The sequence below is a fragment of the Bradysia coprophila genome (genome assembly GCF_014529535.1).
Source record: "Bradysia coprophila strain Holo2 chromosome X unlocalized genomic scaffold, BU_Bcop_v1 contig_39, whole genome shotgun sequence".
Taxonomy (NCBI): domain Eukaryota; kingdom Metazoa; phylum Arthropoda; class Insecta; order Diptera; family Sciaridae; genus Bradysia; species Bradysia coprophila.
The window spans coordinates 1,703,283-1,721,985 of record NW_023503329.1 but is presented as its reverse complement, the minus strand read 5'-3'; the positions used below and the strand labels follow the sequence as shown (position 1 = coordinate 1,721,985).

Below are 18,703 nucleotides of genomic sequence, written 5' to 3'. Positions count from 1 at the left end.
TGAAGGTACTGAGGTACTTCACTGGTCCACTGATTCTCGAAGAAAACTTTGTTTTTTTTTTAATTTTCGATTTTAGGTTAAATTTTCTTCAATTTTATGTGGTACTATAATTAATAGTATTTTACTTTACTAGGAATTTACTAGGGACATTCCCTCATTAGGGAAAACCTTTTACCTCGCTCGTAAAGTAAAATCACATACTGGTATAGTAATCTACTATTACATGCTGAGTGCATCGAAAGTAGTGCTTGCAACATGAAAAGTACGGTTTTCGATAACGTAGCATGGAAAGTCTGGACAGTTGTGTAGAGTATGGACCTATTGTCTTTTTTGTAAATACAATTTTATTGCTAGTACCAAGTGAAAGTTGACCATTCAACGCTCCTTGCGAAACAAAAATCCATTTTACGTGACTTCCTTTGTGATAATCAAGTTTTGCTTGTTGCAGACAATAAATCGGAATTCATTGGATGCTGCTTCATAGTTCATTAATTCAGAAATAGCCTCCTGATACTGTTTTTGTTTCGGCTCGAATATACAAACTACAAACTCTGCACTTGTCGAAAAATCATTGAAAAAATGATTTCATGTATTACGATAGAAAAATTCCTGACTTCTCTCATTTGCCACGGTGTCCCAATGTCTCGTCTCATGCATCAACAAATGAAAACCGATTAATGTGATATTTCGGTGGCATCGATAGAATCCCCTCTCACTATTTTTTAAAAATGTTGCATTTTGAAATTATGTAAACAAAGGCCTATCTAGAGTATAAACATACAATACAGAGAAGTAGCCATCTATGCTACATGTCCAAACACATTCAACCACACACACACATTACATACACACAGTAATACCGTGAAAATGTTAAAACAATTTTCCGAAACTAACGTCATTTATTTTCCTCCATTACACGTAATCTAAGTATTATATAAGGAACAAATTCTAGTTCTACTGAGTAAGCGGAACATTAATATATCGTACGTACTAACAAGTAAATGTAAAATATCTGTGGATATAGTCTCGTTATTGTGTAAGACTAAAACACGGATGTACCTTTCCCTATAGATATACAGTGTTCGTTCGTCGAAGGTGTGACTGTTTCTCTGTAAAGGGTGAACAGATTATCATTTCTAAACTGCATAAGATCTATTAGTTAGAATTACATCGGGAGGTTGAAGGTGAAATCAATTTAATGTGCCAGCATAAAGAATCTCTAATCAAAGAAAAAAAGCGGTTGGTTATCTGCACGTAGCTACTTTATAGTAGTTACATTCTACAGACGTTTCTCAGTGTGTGATGTTGTTGAACGCAGTACATGTGATATGAGCCGCTGATACGCCTGGTTGGGAACCTTATGTGGGATTATTTAACTACTTCTGTTAGAGTGTCCAAATCGTAACATTTTATTGCAACAATAAAACAATAAATGTCTCTAGTGACTGGAAGGGAGTGCATGTACCTCTGGTAATTGTTTGTCATCATTTAAACATTTTTTTTAACGTTAAAACACAATGGCAGTTTCGTCATTGAGCCGGCAAAAATTTGGCAGAGAGAGGAAGGTTTTCAGTGGAAATGTTTGGATATGTTTTCGATTTCACTGTATACTTAACTTCGTGTCCGCATCCACACTGAAACGATCCTCTCAAATGAATTCTCAAAAGAATTCTCTCAAATGCAAAATGACATTCATCACATTGCTGCCCAACAATGAGTCGCTAGTCATTCTTCTTTTTAATCGTTAGTGTTACATATTTTGAAGAAAAAGAAATTTAATATCGCGTTTACATTTGGTCTGCGAGAGTGTCTGCGCCGAATTCCTGCTAAAGTGAGTCTTGCTCGCTTCACTCCAACACTGTAATCTGTAATTGAAAACGCAGTGCAATCCAATATACCCTTCGTTATGTTCGCATGCAATTAATTATAATGGTTAACTTTATGCTCCGTTCATCTAGTTGAAATTTGTAGCGTAAAATTACACAAAAGTAGATTGTCATCAAAGTAGCATCGTTTAAACTTTAACTGGTGCATTACCTAAATGAGCTACCGCAAATTTAATTCAAGAATGTTTTAAGCTTCGTATTATTTCTTTGAAATTAATCAGAGTTACAGTGAATAACATTCTACACATAATATAACGATTCAATTGTTTTTCGTCTACAAATTGTAAGAGGCTCAAGATTAAGCTTGAAAGAAAATTAAAAAGCTTTTTTTCTCAAGTTATTTCGGGAAAATTTAATGTACATTACGTCCGTGCTTCTAAATTTTTAGTTTGACGAGTGGAGAGGCTGTATTCCCACTCGTCAAAATAAAAATTTGGAAGCACGTACGTAATGGCTGTAACGTGATTAAGCAATCTAAATGCAGATTTTATTTGAGCAAAGCGACATTTACATTGCTGTAACACGTAAATGTATTCTATTGTGTACGAGTTGATACTTCATATGTTAAATTCTTCTGTACAAAACTATAAATCAAACATTATAATAGGCGAAGCGAATAATACGCTCTAATCAATTCGGCTACTGACTAAGTAGTACGGAGACTTTGAATTTTTAATGAATTTTTAGCCCCGTACGAAGTACTGGGGGCTTATAAGATTAATATGCCGTTTGTAACACGTCGAATTGGAAGCAGACAGTAAGGGCAAAGCATTTGGTTATGTTCATAGATGACGAATCCGCAATAAAAACAAGGCATCAGAACAGTCGGAGCGTTTGCTGCGACTTAGCCCCGTACGATCCGTAATCCTATTTCGTCCGTAACCATAATACGACCGTAGCCGTAATACGCCCGGAACCCTAATACGTCTACAACCCTCTAATGCGTCTGTTACCAAAATGCAAGTCAGGTTGGGCATGGTCAAATTTACTGAAAGTGTTCATTTTTAAAATTGCGCATAGCGCAATTACGAAAGCCCGTACGAAGTACCTCTCAAATAAAACCAACACTTTACGACATTATTTTAGAAACCCAAAATTTTTTGCCAACTTTCCATTGGGTATTCAATTACCTCTCAAATAAAACAAAAACTAGCAAAATCGGTTGAGATTTACTCGATTTATGTGCAAAAAGCACTTAGGGCCGAGTAGCGGCCTTAGTCCAAGGGCGCAAATTTGAAACTTTTTTTGCCGTCATTCTATTCGGCATTCAATTATCTCTCAAATGAAACAAAAACTAGCAAAATCGGATGAGATTTACTCGATTTATGTGCAAAAAACACTTAGGGCCGAGTAGCGGCCTTAGTCCAAGGGCCCAAATTTTAAACTTTTTTCGCCAAGTTCTTTTCGGTATTCAATTACCTTCCATAAAAAACTAAATCTAGCAAAATCGGATGAGATTTACTCGATTTATGTGCAAAAAACACTTAGGGCCGAGTAGCGGCCTTAGTCCAAGGGCCCAAATTTTAAACTTTTTTCTCCACGTTCTTTTCGGTATTCAATTACCTTCCATAAAAAACTAAATCTAGCAAAATCGGATGAGATTTACTCGATTTATGTACAAAAAACACTTAGGGCCGAGTAGCGGCCTTAGTCCAAGGGCCCAAATTTGAAACATTTTTTGCCATCATTCCGAAAAGAACGTGGCGAAAAAAGTTTCAAATTTGGGCCCTTGGACTAAGGCCGCTACTCGGCCCTAAGTGTTTTTTGCACATAAATCGAGTAAATCTCATCCGATTTTGCTAGATTTAGTTTTTAATGGAAGGTAATTGAATACCGAAAAGAACGTGGCGAAAAAAGTTTCAAATTTGGGCCCTTGGACTAAGGCCGCTACTCGGCCCTAAGTGTTTTTTGCACATAAATCGAGTAAATCTCATCCGATTTTGCTAGTTTTTGTTTCATTTGAGAGATAATTGAATACCCAATAGAAAGTTGGCAAAAAATTTTGGGTTTCTAAAATAATATCGTAAATTGTTGGTTTTATTTTCGAGGTACTTCGTACGGGCTTTCGTAATTGCGCTGTGCGCAATTTTAAAAATGAACACTTTCAGTAAAGACCATGCCCAACTTGACTTGCATTTTGGTAACAGACGCATTAGAGGGTTGTAGACGTATTAGGGTTCCGGGCGTATTACGGCTACGGACGTATTATGGTTACGGACGAAATAGGATTACGGGTCGTACGGGGCTAAGTCGCAGCAAACGCTCCGACTGTTCTGATGCCTTGTTTGTTATGTTTTCACTTACACAATAAAATGATATATATGTATCTGTTTCTGTAACATTAGCATTACCTTTCTGTAATACCCTCGCTCGTTTAGAAACGTAATGTTAGCTATACTACTACAGGACCATAATAGTTATTACCTCAAGTAATAGCGGGTTACGTCTCGGGGATCCACACATAAGTGTCAGGCGAAGAAAAACACACTTTTATCTACTGTAATGTTGGTAAATGTGGAGTAAATTTACACACACACACATATCCGTTGTAGTGGTAGCCGTTTAAAGCTTGTTGATAGCACGTGAAATGTCGAAACTGCATCTGATTTTTTCTGATGAATTGATTAGCGAGTAGCGAATGCGAGGGCATTTTAGGACAATGAAAAGGAGCTAAAAGCCAAAGAAAGTCTCTCTATTTCGCGTTCTCTTATAGGTCGGTAAGACCCAGGGAAATTAAATTTACGTTGTAGATCGAATAGAAATGTGTACGGGTACACGTACACAAGCTTCTATCAAAAATTAGTTAAGCTTTGAAATTAAGTAATTTAGAGAGGTGTTTAACAACCAGAAAAAAGCGATTCGGGTTAGAGATATCTAATAAGAATTTTTACGTGTAACAGCAATGTACATGGTGCATTGCTCATATGAAATATGCATTTACATTGCCTAATCACGTAAAGCACAGTACGTGCATGACTCCACATTTTTGAAGGTCAACCTTATCTCTAATAAATTTCACTATTATCTTATGCGAATTCTTCCAAGTTATTAACAAATATGACAATTTCCCGTACCTCCTAGTATAATATTAGTGATACACAGCAAATAAAAATGGAATCAAATAAAAATAATTTATTTAATAACGAAATATCCAAGAAACAGTTATAACCTTTTAACCTATATATTCATTTCCTCAAGCGTAACTTATATGAGAGCGTTTAAGTTTATGGACTATAATCAAGTCTACAGGAAATGGCACAACTTGGTACAGATAAAAGCGAAAGAAAGAAATTACAAACAAAACAAAGCGAAAAAAAAATATTGGAAAAATGAACGAAAGGAAGAAAAGCTTTCAACTAACAATATTTCCAAACTAATCATAAAAATCCCGACCATTTATACTCCGGAAGCAGCAATTTTTAGCGAAATCCATTTTTGAAACCAATACCCTGCAAGTATTATTTTTAAACCAAAAACTGAAACATCATTTCCGATAAATATATAATAAAAATGGAGAAAGCAATGGCAAAGTCAACACATACCATATATGACGTATTATCCAGACAGGAACTAATTGAAAAATGTTGTTTCCTTTAATAAAATATTTATGTTTTGGTAAGTTTGTTATTGTAATTTTTTTATTTATTTTTTTTTTATTCCTAATTTGTTTGCATTATTACAGAACACCGGTTTTACTGATAATAACAAATATGAAATGAAATGAAAAAATCAATTTAATGCTTATGTGTAATGCTGAGCTGGCTGAGCCGTTATGCAAATTCAATACCAAATTAATTATTTAAATATATTAATATTTACAAATCACCACTATGTGCAGTGAAAGGACTGTGCACCGGGGTTGTTTTCGTGGAACGGTTGTCGAGGGGAAATCGGGAAATTAAAAATTGAAGAACGTTTGTGCGATAATTATGTGATATGTATAACAGCTCGATTCCCATTAGCGCTAATTATGGCGCTAATAAATTATAACTTTCAAATTTATATCGATTGTAAGCTCCGAGCTTAAAGCTCGCGGCTTAGCCGTTTTACTGTTTATCGATGAGTTTCATTCATCATCATTGATGAGCTCTGACGGGAATGCTCGGTGTCTGTTAGTACACATGTTTAAGGTATGACTGTTGTATTAAGCGAAAATAATGAAACATTTCAGTGTGTAAGGTTTCTAGAGCTTTGAGCTTGTTTTTAAGACCACAGAATCCACACCATCAGTCGTATAAATTTATACGTCAGATAGAGCTTTTTTCTCCTTTGTTACGATCTGTCAGTTTTTTTATTTTGCGATTTAGTATGGAAATGAAAACTAAAATTGAGATATATTTGCTGTTTTAAGTGGTTTTTCAAATTTTTTTGAACCAAAATGTTTTAAAGTGTGTTTGGGACAAAATAATAAAACAGAAAAAAATGTCGATTCCAAACACATTTTAAAACATTTTGGTCCAAAAAAATATGAAAAACCACTTAAAACAGCAAAGATATCACAATTTTAGTTTTCATTTCCATACTAAATCGCAAAATAGAAAAACTGGCAGATCGTAACAAAGGAGAAAAAAGCTCTCTCTGACGTATAAATTTATACGACTAATGGTGTGGATGCTAGGTGACATTAAATTCACATGTTTAAAGAACGAATCATCAAGCGGAAACAACGAATCGTCTCCTCTCTGTAATTTCTAAAAAATACTTAGAATTTCTTAAATTCTTTTTTAGAAATTATAGAAAGGTTTTTTAGAAACTTTTACAATTTTTTGAAAAATAGGCACTGTTTTTCAGTGTAGCTTTCTAGAGCTATGAGTTGCTTTTCGATTCCAATGAAATCTTTCACACTTTTCCAATGAAACCCAAAAGACCCTTAAAGCTCACGAAAGCTCTTAAAAGCTAACATATAATTGCAATCAGTCACTCCAAGGTTTTTTTAGACTTTGAAAATTGACTTTTTATTTAGACCACGGCCTCTTACATTCGAATTTATAAGTACGTTCATTTGCGCAAACTTTTTATTTACATATTTCACTAACGATGTATCCAATCCATTATGCTGAATACTAACCATTTCCCGCAACATCCACCAGCCGTTCATATAATGTAATGCATCCACATTACTACGTTTGCATATTATTTATGTTGGCCCCATTGAGTGATTTTTAAGCTGTACGTGTCAAAGCTTTCAGATGTCATCCAATTACTCATTAAAACAAAACTGTTTGCGTTCGATGAAACGATATAATAAAATATGAAAATTATGTTTTTACGATGCATAAAAGAGCTAACAGAGGATTTTGTTTTATTGATTGGAGTGAAATTAAAACGTCGTCTGATGAACGGATTTAAGTAACGCATTTGTGTACGCTGTTTTTGTTTTCAAACATTTTGTAAAAGCTGTGGACGATTTTAAGTGTTTCAAAACAATATCATTGGATTGACATTTTCATATAAGTTAATGAAGAGTCCAATTATTCTTGTCGTTATAAGGTTTCAGTTGTAGTTGTGTTTGTCGTTATTTTGGTTCAAGTCTCTGTTTCGCATTTTATCTCCACCTGATCTGACGTTTTCGAGATAAACGATTCACTGGGACAATGCGAGAATTGAAAATTCTAGTGATCAGACAAATCGGGTACCAGTATTTAGATGTATCTGCCTGTCATGGCGGCATTTTTGAAATAGTCACGCTTAGCACTGAATATGTTTACTAATGACTTTGGATTCGGTCATAATAACTATTTTCGGATTCCTGGTGACAATATGTTATCTTGACGAAGAACAGCCTCTCAGACCACACCTCCTCCAGCATTGTCTAAAACAATTGCTCTTAGGTCACAGATTACAAGAAATGAGTCATTGTTTAAAATCACATTCTATTTCATTTTTAAGACAGAAAGTCAATAACAAATAGCCAAGAATGAAGCGACAATTTTGTGTGTGGACGTTGAAAAATTATGTAAAATCAATAAATTCTCCCGTAGTAATTTCGTATTAATTCGACGACAGTTTCCTTCCTGTTAAAACCTCAACATTTATCGGAAAACGACTAAATACAATAACGTAAATCCGGAACCAACCATCCTACACATTTACGTACGCCACACTACACGTGGCAGCCTCAGCTGATTTTAAATACGTAAAATCTCATCTTACATTAAATAAATAAAATTAATTTGTTATACATACAAAAGACAATCATGGGACTTAAGGGAACATTGTTTAGGATTAATTCGTGTTTAACCTAACGTACAATCATGCCTATCTGTATCGATATTTAAAATAAATCAGAAACTTTCTTGATCCAAATTAAAATTTATAGAATCCTCAAGTTAACTTAAATGCAAATTTTCTACTTTTAAGACGCGTACGAAGTACACTGGGGTCTCATAGATCTACCATCACATTTTTCCCACGTCATATTTGAATATTTGAATAAGGGGAAAGCTTTTGTTGTTGCTGAGAGATGTCAAATCAGCGTATGTTTGTCTGCTGAGTAAATCCACACACATGAAGGAGCGGTTCATTTTTCGAAGTTAGGGAGCAGTTGAATTTATAGGATGAACACAATGAATTTCAGGTGAAATCCGGTGCAAATTCGATTTAAATTGGCTTGCCGATCTTATTATTGAACGAAGTTCCTATTCGTAAACACTTCCACTTCCCAAAATCTACATATTCCTACTTAGAAATTACAGGTCCCTGATGAAATCAGTCACTTCTGCCTGCGTGTATTCACCTTTGTCGTGGTAAAAAGCAACCGATTTAAATAATTCTTTTTTCCTTGTATTGAAATCGCAAAAATAAGGTTAAGTTCGAAAAGACAGTGACAAAAACCACCACATTTCGCAACTTGTTGCATAAATAACATTTTTTTTTTGTTTTTTGCATGTAACTTTCAAAATTATTATCTGCGTCTGGCAATCTGACTTTTTTAAAGACCAGCTCATGGTAGGAGTTTGAGTTTCTAGATAAAAAAGTTTTCTTAAAGCAAAAGTAATTACTTTGTTAACTTTTCTCTGTAATGGTTCGGAAAGCGTTTCCGCTACACCGGGTACAATTCCATTGTAGGGATTTGGTCAGCGGACAGTGTTAAGTTCTTGAAATGTTTACATTTTTACCGTAAAGAAAAGAGACACGAAATATATTCTCACATGCATGTCTTACAGTAGCTGTTATCTTCTCATATTCACAAGTACCTATGGCATTTCACGAAAAAGAAGAAGAAGAAAAAAAAACCACTTAACAATCTATATCTATCGTAGAGTAAGCACTTATATATAAGGTGGCATCCCCATGGGACTGTCTGGTGTGTATTTTTTTCTTCGATAAGCTATGATTGGCATTCTAAACTGACACATTTAGAAAAATTAAAGGCAAGCTTTTGAATTCCCAACATAACCTTTTATTCATTCAACTCGTTTAGTGCTCGTCGTGTATCACAAAAAAAAAACGATGAAGAAAAAAAAGAAGAAATTTCTTTGAGGAGAGAAAAAAATAAATAATAAAAAGTAAGAAACAGTAGTTTTTTCTGTATCGATAGGTTGTTATATCACTTCAGAACAGAGAAATTATGGAAAAGCGAACGGTAGGGGAAAAAAATATGATATACAGAGTACATTATTGCAAGATGAGATACATTTACGATAAACACCATCTTCCAATATATATGGACGGATTAAACACATCTACAGGTAATTTTAAAACGAAAAATGAGAAGAAGAAAAAAAAACGGAAGGAATAAAATCGATATTTGAACGATGAACCATCAACACGTTTAACCGTCAAATATGAAAAATCATTCGAACAACAGAATTTAATTCCCTAGACGGAAAGGCAGATAATATTTTTTATTTAACCAAGGTTAAAAATGTGTCTCGTTATTGACTTTTTGCTTTTTAGATGATTACTTTTTGCGTTTAAAAAAATATGAGAAAAATGAAGAATTAATTAAACTTAGTACGGTCAGGTGCTGTGTTCTTTAACCGTATATAAAGGGATCTATAGGGCGTCTTAAATCTATTTATAAATTGAGTGGGATCTTTGACTTTAAAGCGATAAGGATTGGTTGTTCATTGGTGTGGTGGTACGTCGGTTGACTGGCGTACAGACAGCTTTTCTGAAATTACTTTCTTTTGATATTCTTTCGGTGCAATAGTTACAGCAACACCCAGAGGTGATAAGGACCAATTGAGAATTTTCTCCTGTGGATTCTTTGGAATTTTCAGCTTTTTACGATTTGTCTTAGCAAACTCCAAAACATTAGACCATGCGATCAAAAAAATTAAATTTAATGAAATAGTCTTCTGATCAGCAAATCGTGTGTTATACCATGCCCTAGCAAAATTTTGAAAGCGAATAGTATTTTATACAAGTGCATGGCAACATTATACAACAAATGAGTATCACAATACAGTGCGGAGGAGACCTCTTGTCACCTTTTTTACCATATGGTTGAATAAAATACCTCCACACTGTATAATAATACTTGTTTGTTGGATAATTTTACTAAGGCATGGTATACAATACTATTCGCTTCCATAATTTTGCTAGGGCATAACTGAAAACATTAAAATATTTACAGACGAAATTACGGTAGGTTATTCATAAAATTAGAATCTTATGGAATCAGACCGAAATTTGTTTCAGCTGATTTTCAGCTGAACCACTCATAAAAACTGGCTTGGATGTTAATCTCATTAATCAGTTTTGATTGCATTTTCAATTAGCTTTAAGTGACAGAATTGCCATCTACCAGTCGTGTAATTAAGATGTGATCAAATCCCTCGGTTTGTCAATTTGTTACGATTGATTTACGAATCGACAGATCGGGTCAGTTCTTGTTAAGCGGTACACTAATTCGGACGTTAAATAATAATGACGCGTCGCACGAGATTGTCAAAGTTATTAAGTCGCTTTTTGGATAGTTTATCAAAAATTTTATTGAATCTGGTTTGTGTCGGCTACATTATTTGCCTGATGTCATTGTAATCGTTTGCAGTAACCGTTAATTTTGTAAGACAGCAGTGAAACGTGAATATAGCTGGACTTTAATTGTGACAGCTATGAAATCTAAAAATTCTTCTGTGAACCAGGAGGTTCGATTGAACCTGCGGTAAGAGTAAATTTATGATTAGCGCAGGTTCAACTAAAATTTCTGCTTCACTCCTTTGACTCCTTTGAACGTCATAAGATATTTTGGCTCTAAATACTTCCCGAAGTTTTTTTATTCTCACGAAAATAAACCCACCGTCAAAAGAGCCTGACCCACACACGCCACCCAACCGGAAGGATGTATAAATGTAAATAAAGGAATATCGTTGCCATTTGACACGACTTTTACATCTCTCTTTAAAATAAATACAGAAGAAGCAAAAAAAAACGCTGACATATAAATGACAAATTCAAGTTATTCATCTTCAAAGTAATTCATATTATCTCTACTTATTTTAACATTTTAAAACAAATAATTTATCATAAAATCATTTTCGAAAGATGTCGCGTGTGTGTCATAATATCAAAATGTATAACGGCTTGAAGATAAAAGGCGTCGTCTATACCTTCATCATAACAACTTATAACGGTATAATACATTGTAATCTGTTTGCGTATGCATAAAAAGGGGGTTGAATATTCGTTGTCACACAGGATAAGAAGTGGAAGTTCTCTATAGACATGTGGATATATATGCCACCAGTTAATTTTATTTTCCAAATTAGACATTCATAGGTTAATAAAATATAATAAAAGTTAATGTAATAGTATTTTCCGGTTGTGTTGTGTGATTACTGATATAAAATTTTATGAATTTCTTATGTGGTATAAGTGCTCCGAACTTTTACGTAATATATTCGATACGTCAATTGGTTTATTGTCCTTGAGTTAACTTCGTTTTTCTTTTTAAATCTTACGCGCTCGATTAAACTGATTGAACTGACGTTTTCTTGCTGTTTAACGACGACGTTGCTATACCAGACAGGATGTATGATATTACCACAGTATATGGCATGAATTGTAAGCTTTAACTTTCTTAATCCAAATAGTTGCGTTACCACTTAAGTACATTATTACGATGCGTGTTAAGCCAAAACAAAGTATCGCATTGAATGTGTGCTTTGAATATCTGTCGAAAGTTGATCGACAGCCACAAATATTATATGTTGTTTTGGATCGACGTGCGTTAAGATTAAAATGTTCGCTTAGAATGACCTAAATGTGTGACCGCATGATACCAGAAACAAAAAAAAGACAATTTTAACGCAATGACTTCCGTTAAGACACATTCTAACGCAAGAACATGCGTTCAAACATGTTCTAACACAAGCACATGCACAGAATTACACTTCATTTTAGTATGTTTCATTACTGATTGTCCTAATCATTCTCATTGTCTTTCTTCCTCAAGATTGTTTTGGAATTAGGTTTCGCAATGTGAATTTTCATGGATTTCGTAATTCGTGTAAATCTATTTACTTTCGATTGGAGAGATCCAATTTAATGTAATTCTTTTTCTCTTCGAATTCTCTGTTTGTTATTTAAAATCTCCTACTGGGCCCATAACCTATTAGCGTAGTCCGTTTTTCGTCGTCGGTAACTTTGTACGAAAATCAAAAATTACTTCACTTTATTCGCATGCATTGCCCTCGAAATTCAACCTTTCATCGGCCACCTAAGTATGGACCAAAATGTACCAAACAAATTGTGTCAAAATTAACTTAGCTCAAATTATCGGAAAATATATTCCCGGCAGCAAATAGATCGTATAAAGTATTCGTCACAACTATTTTCTAAAGAATATTTTTGCTATCCCTTCTAACAGGTATATAGCCGTTATGTGTGCTAATCCATAAAAAAGTGTACGTTACATATAGAGACAGTTCTCTCCCGTCACCGTTTCTTCCACTAAATTTATGCATACACGTGCCAACAGATTTCGATCAATCTCTTTTTACAAAATTGTCGGGATAAAATCGAAAAAATTCAATATGTTTTCACTACCTTGTCTGTTTTCCTCACTAAAAGGTTTCGTTTTAAAATCTGTTATTGAAAAAAAAAAGTTATTGAGGCCGCTTTCATGAATCTCTGCACCGTCAGGCGTCTGATACCACTAAAATGTGACATCAAAAAAGCATATTATGTGTGTGTATGTGCTATGGAGAGGCTTTCAAAGTGCTAGTCATATTGAATTATGACCAGCAAAATATAATGAAAGACGGTAACAAAGTTATTTAGTCGCCATGCAAATCAGTGACTTTTGGACAGTGAATATTTTTATGGAATTTAGTTTTGAATCGAATATTTTATGCGAATTTGTGGTTAACGAATTTGTGGCTAGTGCTGCTTATAGTTGGAGTGGCTAATATTTTGGTTAAATACGGATTGCGTAGAAAGTAGCAGTACACTCTTAGGCAGTGAAACTATAGTGCGAAAAAAAATGTTTCTCGAATGAGTAAAGTCCGATTTTCATCCTGACTTTGTTGTGCGAAAAAATCATTTCCTTACAGAGGACATTATAAAGAGACCATAGGCTAAAACTACCAATTACGAGCACCCAAGGTAATCTGTTGTCTTATATTTTGTTCGTTTGAATGAACAAAAGAAATGACAATAAATACAGGGTTCTTGTTACAGTAGTGCTCGTTTTTGGTAGTTTTACTCTATATTTATGTAGCTGAAAAAAATAATGAGTTTATTTAAAACAAATAAAGCAAACTGATGAACGACTCAACAGAAAAATCTCTAATCAACTATGAAGACTATGGTCCTTTTGACTTGGTCGAAAATAACTCGAATTCTGACTTTCAGAATTACCTTTGGTGCAGACTTTAGACTCCATGGTTGCAAAGTTCTACACCAGATATTATCTGGAAACACTTTTTAACTTCGTATTATTCGTAATACATGCCCACGAACGTTGTGACTTCTAAGAAATGTTAGATCATCGTTCATAAGCATGGGCATTTTGCACCATTTTAAGGAAAGAATTTCCATTATGTTCCATAAACCGTTTTCTGTCATTTGAGAGATCATTGTTTACTTCGATTTTGCATTACAAAAAAAATCATGAGGGATTCTTTTGAAAAACAGCCTACCGAAATCGGACGCATTTTCTATTGGAATTTTTTATATGTGCCTAGAAAGGACTTCGACCCTAGTGGCCAAAACCACTTTCAAAAAAATTCTTCGAAGTTTGTGTGGCTGGTCAAGGGTGAGCAAAAACCGAAAAGTTGCAATTTTCTTACAAAAATTGCTCCAGTTACACGAGCCGTACAGGGTCGTGTGGGGTGTCATTAGAAAGGTAATCACATGTACTATTGAGCCGAATAGGGTCTTGTTGGGTTTAAAATTCATCCACACTGAAATATGTGCATTTGAAGTTTTTAACCGAAGACGTACACTGTTCTTACTGAAATTTCTCGAGGTACACAAAATGTACATGGTCGTGTCGGGTATCATTTGAAAGGTAATTTTATGAGCTTTTGAGCCAAATAGAGTTTTATGTGGTTTGGATACATATGCGATGAAAAAGAAGTTGAAATGTTTAAGTGTCCATATTTCATCATAGATGCATCCAAACCACATTAGTCTCTATTTGGCTCAAAAGCACATAAAATTACCTTTCAAATGATACCCCACACGACCATGTACATTTTGTGTACCTCGAGAAATTTCAGTAAGAACAGTGTCAGTCTTCGGTTGAAAACTTCAACTGCACATATTTCAGTGTTGATGAATTTTAAACCCAATAAGACCCTATTCGGCTCAATAGTACATGTGATTACCTTTCTAATGACACCCCACACGACCCTGTACGGCTCGTGTAACTGGAGCAATTTTTGTAAGAAAATTGCAACTTTTCGGTTTTTGCTCACCTTTGACCAGCCACACAAACTTCGAAGAATTTTTTTGAAAGTGGTTTTGGCCACTAGGGTCGAAGTCCTTTCTAGGCACATATAAAAAATTCCAATAGAAAATGCGTCCGATTTCGGTAGGCTGTTTTTCAAAAGAATCCCTCCATAGAAAAAGGAAAGAAATTGAAACTGGGCTTTCTTCTCGTAGACAGTCTCAATTAATGGACTATCCATAGGGAGAGCTCATGTTAAATCAATTCCTCGAAAATAACCGCTCGTCAAAGCGAAGCTATAACTCAAACCGAAGGAATGTTCCACCAAAATCACACCTTTGAATATTTAAATCGAGCAAATTCATTCGTGTCTCTCCAACTGTATAATCAAGTTAAAAATTCTTTTTTGTTAAAGCAAATGAGTTTTGATGATCAATTTACAACTACCGAAGACTATTCAACTTTAAGAACAATCATTTCGAGTCAAATTCAACCAAAACTTTAACTACGTCTCGACGAATTAAATTTGATAAAAAAATGTAGTCTAGACCACGATGATTGTGTCACTGTGCTAAGCGAACTGAAACTGTCGAGAATCAATTTTCGATAAATCGCTTCCAAACACCCAACGACCAATAACACAGTTCGTTCGGTTTCGCTAATTGAAGTGTAAGAAATCATTCATTTAGAGAATAACAACCACACATTTAAAATAATCTAACCAAATCATAAAGGAAAATCAAAATGAATATGCGTTAAAATCTAACTTTAAAGCGTGAAAATAAAATGGATTTGATTGCTCTTTATCTATTGTTTGCCCTGAATTTTCCATTGAACCAACTCTATATAATATAAAACAGCAGCAGAATAAAGAACGAGAAAAAAAAAACAACAACAACAACCAAGCGAGGAGTTTAATGTTTCCTCATTCTTCTAGTTTTCATTGCATACTAGCGAAAAATAATAATACAGAAAAAAAACCGAATAGAATTTCTCTTTGTTTTCGCAACGACACACATACTCGTACTTATTGGAGAATAAATAAAATGCCGAAAGGATAAATATACACAAAAAGCTTTTTTTTTCCTTTCTCCACTCGGTTTATTGTTACCCGATCGTGTTCGCTTCGTGTGCGTCCCGTCGTCGGTCCCGTCACATCTATCGTGCTGTGCAACTGTGAAAGCGCGCGCATATTGTTGATTTTCCCCAATCTCTCGGAGTTACTTTTCATCGCATAGTACAATGGAAATTCGAAAAAGTTTTTTAGTTAGAGCAGTGTCGCCTTACGGTTAGTACGTTTAGTTAGGATCCTGTGTGCTTTTGGCTGTATAGTTCCTGTACGTTATTCAATTAGGCTTGTAGGCTCGCTCAGTGTTACACCAAACAACAAAAAAGAAAGAAATTATACCGAAAAAGGAAAAAAAGAAATTTTTGAAAACAAGCAAGACGCAAAGTCGACAAGATAATACGAGAGAAGTTAAAACAACAAGAATAAAATAAAACGTACTGGTCATTACGCCAAAGAAAATCATCGCACAGATAATTTTGTGTCGATTGAATGAGTTTCCATTTATATATTTGATTAGACAAAGAACATTTATTTGATCCAAGGAGGAGAAAAATAATATTATTTTTGACACACAAAAAGGAACAGTATAAAGCAACAAAAAAAAGTAATAAAAAAAACAGACGAAGTAAAAAGACATATCCGTATTTTTGAGTAAATTCATGTTGATCGTTTCGTTTTCAAAGTTTACGTTATACATTACAGACTTCGGTTGAATTAATTTATTTGAATCGTTATCGTTTAACTTCTTAGTGCAAATTTAACCTAAAGAAAAAGAAAAATTAAATTTTGTTTTGGGATAACTGTAAATGCCGATATTAATTTAACTGAGTGGGGTACTTTTGTGTATATTTTGCATCTTTGATTAACCAAAACAAAATAAAAATAAAAAGTTGAAAACAAAAATCGAGTTTTTGAAAAACAGAAATTTGATAAGTCTTCTCCCAATAAAACCGTACCGTTTCATGAAGTGTTTTCGTTCCGTTTCAAAATACATTGCACTGGTTTCACTAAGTTGGTCGTTCGGAAAATAAAAAAAAAAAAGTTGTGTGTGCAATTAACTCTGTAAACTCTATGTGATTAGTGATTTAGTGCACAAAAAAAAAAATAAAGAAAGAAAGTCAACAAAGAAAGAGAAGAGATAAAGAGCAAAAAAATAAAATAATTTTTTTTCGATTATTGTCCAACAATAATCCGTAAAAATATATCACAGAAATTATAAAATGTTGGCTATGCAAACACTTATGATGCCCGCACCGATACCTATGGGACCGACACCAATTGTCGGTCCACATAAACCACCAGAAGCTAAACTACTAGCCATCCATCCAACGCATAGCCAACCACAAACAACTCCTCAACATCAAATCCATCAGCAACAAACATCTCAACAACAATCCCAGCAACAACAGCAATCGCAACAGCAAATTTCTGCAAATAACAAACAAGGTATTTATCAAAATCTTTTCTCTTTCGGGGAAATTATTTTTTTTTTCTTTATTTTTGCCGTTTTGGAATAAGTTTTTTTTTTCTGTTCAAAAATTTCAAATGTTGCAGGGTCGATAGTTTCTTTGTGAAAATTTAAAAAAAGGAAATTAATGACACACGTAAAACTGCAAAATAAATTTTATTATAAGAAACTGTGACTAGTAAGCGGCGTTGAGTGTCTCAACAAGATTTAACCTTTGATTTTACTGAAATTTGATAACAATTTTGCTAAAATATTTCCGGATTAAATTTCCTAAGAATTTTCCATGAAAGTTCACTGAAAACATTCTATGTTTCCATTTTTTTTTCTTCCTCCTTCTTCTTCGAAAGTTTCTATAAGGAAAATAATATTAATTTTAAATAAATAAACATCGCTGACTTAACTCCATGTCGGGGTGGGGGGTTAACGAACAAAAAAAAAGCGAAAAGAAAATAAAATAAAATGAAAAACAGGAAAACAACATAAAAGTTACATTATCCCATGAAACTGAAAATTTTTGTATGATATATTCATGCACAAGAAAATAATATCCAAGATAACATAACAAAATCCTTTGAAATTAGCGAGCTAATGGATTTTCGGGGTCTGGTTTGAAATTACAGTCGGAGAGAGAGAAAAACTTCTGCGATATAGTTTTTCCACAAAAATTAATCAGTTAGTTTGGGAAAAGTTTGCCATAACTTTAAAAAGCTCGCAAATATGAAGCCGTAGCAGCAAAAATAAGTGAAAAATAAATGAGAGAAAGAAAAGCGTATAATGAAACTTGAAATTATTTAATTTTTCCTATTATCTTCGGTAAAATAATAAGGGAAAAATAAAAAGTTAAAACGAAGAAAAAGGAAGAAAAAATGGAAAACGTTAATGACAATCTTGGATATGGCTTCATCGGATGCTATATAAAGATAAATTGTGTGACATTAGGAAAAGTCAAAATTAAAAAAAAAAACAAAGAAAATTAAATGAATTTCACTCATATCCCTTAGAATAGAGACATTTTTTCAACACTGCTCACTGCTTCCTGATCGGTAAACTGTCTTCTGAAAAATAAGAAAACAAAGCGAAACCGAATAAAGTGAAACAGACAAGAAAATGTCTCGATTTAAAATGAGTTTACTCTAATTGAACGTAATCATTCTTTTATCTTCGTAAATATATCCATCCATCCATCATTTAATAATTCGCTATCTTAAGAAGTGTTTATCATTATTTATAATCAAAACTGTTTATCGAAGTGTTTGTGTACATGTGTGTGGGTATGTTTGTACGTCTGTATGTGTGCCGATATATCTGTGTATGTGTGCTAGTGTCTAGAATATTATGTGAATGGCTATGTTATACCGTCACGCATAGATTTTGATTATATCCTTGATGCTTTTGAAGAGCATTGTATGGTGGCGATGATGAGCCAAATGCTATTTGAA

At 33.9% G+C, this 18,703-nt stretch overlaps 1 protein-coding gene across 9 annotated transcripts in view; it reads left to right on the top strand.

Annotated features, from left to right (window-relative positions):
* Positions 1–18,703, top strand: part of LOC119069735 (nucleolysin TIAR) — a 524,443-nt gene that overhangs the window by 275,476 nt on the left and 230,264 nt on the right. For 2 of the 9 annotated variants that reach the window (XR_005086389.1, XM_037173869.1), the window contains exon 1: positions 15,689–17,242. The exons of 2 other annotated variants lie outside the window; for them this stretch is intronic. Coding sequence is in view for 6 of the 7 variants with exons in the window: in XM_037173869.1 (XP_037029764.1) it covers positions 17,017–17,242 (226 nt within the window). In the remaining variant the exon portion in view is untranslated. Of the gene's footprint in view, positions 1–15,684; positions 17,243–18,703 lie in introns of those variants that run through there. 5 more of the 9 variants (XM_037173866.1, XM_037173868.1, XM_037173870.1 and 2 more) reach the window with 5 other exon arrangements.